The sequence below is a fragment of the Austrofundulus limnaeus genome, unplaced genomic scaffold, assembly GCF_001266775.1.
Source record: "Austrofundulus limnaeus strain Quisiro unplaced genomic scaffold, Austrofundulus_limnaeus-1.0 Scaffold232, whole genome shotgun sequence".
Taxonomy (NCBI): domain Eukaryota; kingdom Metazoa; phylum Chordata; class Actinopteri; order Cyprinodontiformes; family Rivulidae; genus Austrofundulus; species Austrofundulus limnaeus.
The window spans coordinates 235398-242039 of NW_013952634.1; the positions used below are offsets into that span (position 1 = coordinate 235398).

The following is a 6642-nucleotide window of genomic DNA, read 5'->3' on the forward strand; positions in this document are numbered from 1 at the left end:
GAGTCCCATCACCATCTTATGGCGGTTGAGCAGATTGTGCCCAGTTAGGACTCCAACCAGTGTACTTAAAGTATTCCTTGTCAAGGCAAGAACGGATTTTCCAAATCCATGATTTGGGCCGTCATAGGCTATTAAGTCAGAAACAAGGCTCAGATTTCCCATCTTTTCATCAGCCTTGAACGCAGCGTTACACATGTGACTCTGCAGAGGTAAGAAAGTCTAAAAAGTCACATTCACAGGCAAGCAAATTTGTGTGTGTGTGCAAATCTTGTTGTGTGTGCTCAAAGTTTTTTGAGACTAATTTATCTCCATAAGAAAGTGGTACAGTCTCTCAGCTTGGTGTTGCTGCACCGAACAACATGTAAACACGAGTTCCACCTGAATTAAAATTAAACTAGCAGCAACGACCCTGCACCTGCTGAAGAGGTTGCATCCCACAGTTTGAGGAAGTTGCCATGTCCGGTAGACGATAAAAGTGTGCGACTTACTCAACAGACACCACAACTGTGTTGAGCTCATCAGAAACCATGCGGTTCACAGCATCCCAGGATCCTTTCTCTGAAGGAAAACAGTGTTAAATGAGATGTGTCTGAGTTTACAGTCTAAAGTCAAAGGCGTCACGCTTCGTACTCACTGGCACTGCCGAGGGCCCAGCCCCCTCCGTGCAGATACACCAACCCCCTCCTCAGGTGGCCCTCCCCTCCGGCCGGCGGCTCGTAAACTCTCACCGGAATGCCGGCGAAGGAGACGTCACTAACCTTCACCCCGGGGATGACCCCCCCGCTGGACTCTTTACGGTGCTCTCAAAGCCGTCTATGCTCCGTTGGATGGATGTGGCGGAATGATCGAGGCCGAGCCAGTGCTTCAAAGAGGCCTGAGGGCAGAGGATGGAGAGGACATGAAACAAAACGGAGTCTCCATCAGATTTCCTGTGAAGAAATCAATTTTAAAAAGGCAGAGCAGGCAGAATAATAAGATCAGGGGGTAAAATAAAACTTTCCTGGCAGGGTTTTGACATCTCCCTGAGTCACCAAATCACTCTGGTATGAGACAAATTCTTTTCCCCCCACTTTTTTTTCCAAATGTAAAAATTCACATTTTACGTTTTAGTAAGGAAAATAAATGTTCTTTAACAAAAAAGGAGCATTTGGAAGCAGTGACCCMACATCAACAGGCAGTTGAGGACTTGTGTTTTACATTTGTGATCATGGTGCTCATGCAGTTGTGTTCTTTAAAACCTGAACAGATTGCATCACATACTCATGGTGCCGCCTTTATTGTGAAATCCTAACTCTACCAAGGCACATCAGAAAAGTGGACAAACTTTAACACCATTAGCTACGAGCAGAATCAAAGTCCACGTTTAGCACGCTCTTTGTGTTAGGATTACACAACACTTTCAGCGAACATAAATTGTCTCTAAGAAATAAAAACATGTGAAAGGTCATATCTCAYGCYGCCTTTCATGCCAAAGTTTTATACAGAAATCACCTGAAAATTATAAACAATATAGTTGTAAACAATTTGCAGCTATTTGGTCAAACTTTATGATTCTCATGGAATACTGCAACATGCCAAACTCAACAGTCAAATTATAGCTTATATGTAAAGCTGACTGAGTTATAGCCATTTTTGTGTTGCCTAATTTTCATTAGCTGTGGTGAACATCTTGAATTGGATTGACTCCAAAAGTGAATCAGTTGTAGATGTACATCCAAARATTACTTTCTGAAAGTTTCATTAAAATCCCCCCCGTGGTTTATGGAACACTTTGCTAACAGAYAAACAGGGTTGACGCCATCAGTTGATGATTAATTTAAAGCAAAGATCTTGCACATTGAGCAACACTTGAGTTACATRGTTTGAACAACTCTCAGCTACTACCACACAAAATGTTAGCTCAATATCTGTAAATCCTTATTACCTACAGCCATTTGTGTRTTTTTTAGAGTCAGTTAGCTGTGGCAGCYAGCTTGAATCAGGCTGTCTTCAAAAGTTAATCAGTTATAGTCGTGCATTTAATGATTACTTTCTGCAAGTTTCAATTCAATGAGTGCAGCAGTTCGTGACRTATTTTGCTAACAGACAGGCGCACAACCAGATGTGCAAAAATATACTCATGCGATAATGTGCAAACTRAACGGTTGTGTGTGCAAAAGAGTGCCAGACATTTTTCTGTTTGAAGCAGACAGACCGTGCACCTGTCGTTTCTTACCAGGTGCATGATCGTCCTGAAGCCAGCATCCACGGCCAGCAGCTTCCAGGGCTCCTGGATGGCGTCAGGCAGCGGGGTGTACAGGTAATACCCGACTGCGGCCGTCAGCAGCGCGGTCACCAGCAGCGCCCTCACACCCATCTTTACATCTATATTTCCTCCTTCAGCWGCTGACACTTCCCAGTCTGACGATCCAGCTGCTGCTTTGAACCGGGCCGCATTCAGCCAAGCACTTCCGCTGAAAACCTTCAAAATAAAAAAAAACTTTACTTTAGCTTCACTTCATTCAAGTGAATTATATGAGCTCTAATGTTATATAGGTTTATAATAAATAAACATGTTTTTTATCTACTTATATTTCTGCCCAGCATATTATGAAGACTTTGTCGACATGATCRAAGCTTTTATTTTGAAGGCAGAACAAGTTTGTATCTTGGGAAGAAGTGCAACTGTAATACAAAGAAGTGACCACGCGATGGCAGTGTTAARCTGCAGACCGAACAGAGCAGGAATTGATTGTTGATTTATTTCAGCAGTAATCACAGGTGTCTTTTATAAATTTGTTACTCACCATGTAGGAGAGCAATGCTTGGAAAGCAAACACTGTTCAAAACAAATCACTCACTCCGAGGCGTCGGCTGTCTCACATTAAACAGTTTTTAATTTATTTACAAACGTGTTTATCCATCAGATAAATTATGCCAAAAATATGCTATTACAAGGCATTTTGATTCAGTTTCTTGCAGTTTTATATAGTTATTTAAGCTAAAATATTCAGCTCGAAGATGGGAGTTATGGATTTAGCTCTTTAGTTTTTTTAACCCATGTCCTTTAAATCAGCTTCAGCAAACGGGCTGTATTTTTACATTCTTTTACTACTATTAGCTCTTAGTTCTGCTATTTTAAGCTTTTARCTACTGTTAGCTTTTAGCTACCATTTGTTACTTTCGGCCACCATTCTACTTGTAGCWAATCTTTTGCTMCTTTAAGCTTGAAGACAATTTTTTGTTTACTTGAGCTTCATTTGATAGCTTCAAGCATTTTGCTATTTTTAGCTTTAGTATGTTACATCTTAACTTTTAGCTGTTCTTTTGTTACTTTAACTTTCATTTGGCACATTTTATGTCACTAAAAATGTTTAAAAATATATTTTCTCTGGATTTATTTCTAAAAATTCAACACCCACATTAGGGGTCCTGGTCTCAGCTTTGTGCTAACAGACTTTGTCACCTTTCAGATTTTATTTCAGCTTCTGGTACCTGACTGTTTGACATTTGAACAGCCTGAAACAAGAAAAAGGAAGCCATGCCGTATGGTTGTCCATGTAGGCAGAATTTAAACCGAGATATAGAGATATGCAGAGATATGGTTCGCATGACAACCGTCTAGGAACTGGCGTGACAATCCTTGGCCAAGTTTCAAAATTTGATCTAAATCTGGGTCACAGCCCCTGTAAGGTCTGAACTGTTCGGTAACAGCAGAGCTGACAGTGTGGAGAGTGGACGGTTCTTCTTCTCTGTCTTTTCTCCAAAGGTTTAATGTTTAAACGGCTGCAGCTCGTCCCTGAAGGCCGGCGTCACAAGGAGGAGGATGAGAATCTGACCTCTGGGGTGAGATGGTTTCCAAAACAGCAGCAGGACAGTCGGATCATTTCAGATTAGCCTGTGGAAAAAACCTGAGCGGGGATTTTAAAACATGACATTTAAAAGGGTTTTGTGTGTCTTAAAAAGTAAGAAAGATCAGAGGAAAAGTGTTTTCTGTGAAAATAACAGCAGCTAAAAAGCTACAACTTTGAAAACAGTAGCTAAAATTTAAAGCCAACAAGAAGTAGCTCAAAGTTAAAACTAGCAGAATGATAGCTAAAGGTAAAATAAGCAATATGATCACTTGATACAAAATTAACAGCACAGTAGCTATAAGCTAAAACCAGCTAACTAGCTAGATTTTTCTTTGTTTCTGTCTTTGTTACTGGACTTTGTGTGTTTTTCTTAACGTAGAAAGTAAAAACAGTCATTATAAGCTAAAATGAGCAAAACAGCTGACAGCTAAAAGTAGCAGAATGATAAACAACACATTGGGTTAAAAACATAACATGAACACAGCAGCTGTAAACTAAAATCAGCAAAGCAGTCGCTAAAAGATAAAATTGTCAACATAGACGCTGTAACTTTAAAAACAGTAGCTAAAATCTGAAGCAAACAAGAAAATAACTCATTGCTAAAAATAGAAGAATGATAGCTAAAGTTAAAATAAGCAATATGATCGCTTCCAAAATTAATAACAGTAAATATAAGCTAAAATCAGCAAAACAGCTAAAATCTAAAGCCAGCAAGAAAGTAACTCAAAGCTAAAACTAACAGAACAATAGCTAAAGGTAAATTAAGCAATACGATTACTAAATCCAAAATTAACAAAACAGTAGCTATAAGTAAAACAAGCTAATACCAGCAAAASAGTAGCTAAAAACGAAATTTGCTCAGTAATTTTTTCTTATTCTTTGTTTTTGTCTTTGTCACTACAGACTTTATAAAAGTTAAAATAGTAGTTGTAAGCTAAAATCAGCAAAACCAGTAACAGATGGCTAAAACTAGAAGAATATGATCACTTGATACAAAATTAACAGCACAGTAGCTATAAGCTAAAACCAGCTAACTAGCTAGATTTTTCTTTATTTCTGTCTTTGTTACTGGACTTTGTGTGTTTTTCTTAAAGTAGAAAGTAAAAACAGTCATTATAAGCTAAAATGAGCAAAACAGCTGACAGCTAAAAGTAGCAGAATGATAGCTAAAGATTAAAATAAACTTAAATTGGGTTTAAAACATAACATGAACACAGTAGCTGTAAACTAAAATCAGCAAAGCAGTCGCTAAAAGATAAAATAGTCAACATAGAAGCTGAAAGCTGTAACTTTAAAAACAGTAGCTAAATCTGAAGCAAACAAGAAAATAACTCATTGCTAAAACCAACAGAACAATAGCTAAAGGTAAATTAAGCAATACGAATACTAAATACAAAATTAACAACACAGTAGCTATTAGCTAAAACAAGCTAATACCAGCAAAAGAGTAGCTAAAAATGAAATTTGCTCAGTAATTTTTTCTTATTCTTTGTTTTTGTCTTTGTCACTACAGACTTTATAAAACTTAAAATAGTAGTTATAAGCTAAAATCAGCAAAACAGTGACAGACAGCTAAAACTAGCAAAATGATTGCTAAAATTTTAAATGAGCAAAACAGCAGGTTAAAGCTAAAACAAAACAAGTATTTTCAAGGGTTTGAAGTGTTCTCCATTCATTTCAATCAGGAAAAAAAATTGAATAAAGTAAATATTCAAAGAAGTATAAATGTTACAAGAACCCAACTTGTTCTGAAGAAGCTGAACGTTTTGATGCATGAACTTGTAAAACAGCTAAAGAWGTTAGAGAAACATGAGGCAAACACATGGCCTCCTGATGCCTTGCTCTATAATTTTGCTGATTCAGGTGAAACTGTGTGCTTCAAACTGATCACATCCAGAGATGATCTTTGTTACAAAAACTGTTTCATTTTGTAAAACCGCAGCAACCACGGCTACAATTATTCGGCCTGTGACGTTCAAGGCTAAAACCTTTTGCAGTCATGTAGAAACCCTAAATCCTACCCAGGATCAGTGCTTTACACTCAGAAGATGTCACATTGGATCAGTGTTTCTCTGAGCGAGAGCGTCAGCAGGATGTTAAACTGTRAACCTGATATAGGTGCTTTATGAGTGTGTGCCAAAAAAAAGTGCATTAAAATGCCCCCTCTTTCCGGCCCCCTCCTTTGGTGCTGCGTGTTGACTTGGCCTGCAGTCTGTGGTATGGAGGGCAGAGAGGGGGCCCCTCTCTCGTGTCGCTCGCTGGAATTAGCAGTTCTGGTCATTGAAGTTGACTACAGGCATGAAGCAGAAATGGAGGTTTTGTCTTTCAGCCCGTCCCGTCTCGCTGCACAGCCTCTGCTCTGACGGTGACTTTAAATGCCTCCAAGAGTTACGACACGTTGAGACGACTGCTCTGCATCTGGTTTTCTGATTTTGAAGGTGCTCCGCGGGGAAATGGGATCCAAGCAGAATGCAAATGATGCTTTACAGCAGTCTGCTGCAAGCAGAAATTACAGTTCAATAACGACTCTCCTGGGATATAGATTTACAGATAATTGTAGAGGCTGATGTTCAGATGAAATCAAGAATGTCCTCAAAAGTCTTTAAGGGATCTCTGACTACTTGGACTTGTTGGCCTTAATGTGTTGTTCTCTCTCTCAATTCTGCTAAAAGTTGTTGTTTTTGACATGTGAAAACTGCTAATTACTTAATAATTTGTACACATTTGTTCTCTTAAAGGCACAGTGTGTAGGATTTTGTCAATTCTTTTAGCCGAAATTGAGATAATCACTAATGACAATAATAAAAAA

General features: G+C 38.7%; 1 protein-coding gene across 1 annotated transcript in view; it reads right to left on the reverse strand.

Annotated features, from left to right (window-relative positions):
- The window catches only part of LOC106525541 (neutral cholesterol ester hydrolase 1), a gene marked incomplete at its 5' end in the record, with an annotated part of 8309 nt that extends 7526 nt beyond the window's left edge, over positions 1-783 (reverse strand). Inside the window, 2 exon segments of the mRNA XM_014019818.1 lie at positions 489-558; positions 635-783. Of these exon segments, the coding sequence (XP_013875272.1) occupies positions 489-558; positions 635-783 (219 nt within the window).
- Between the last annotated feature and the right edge of the window lie 5859 nt (positions 784-6642).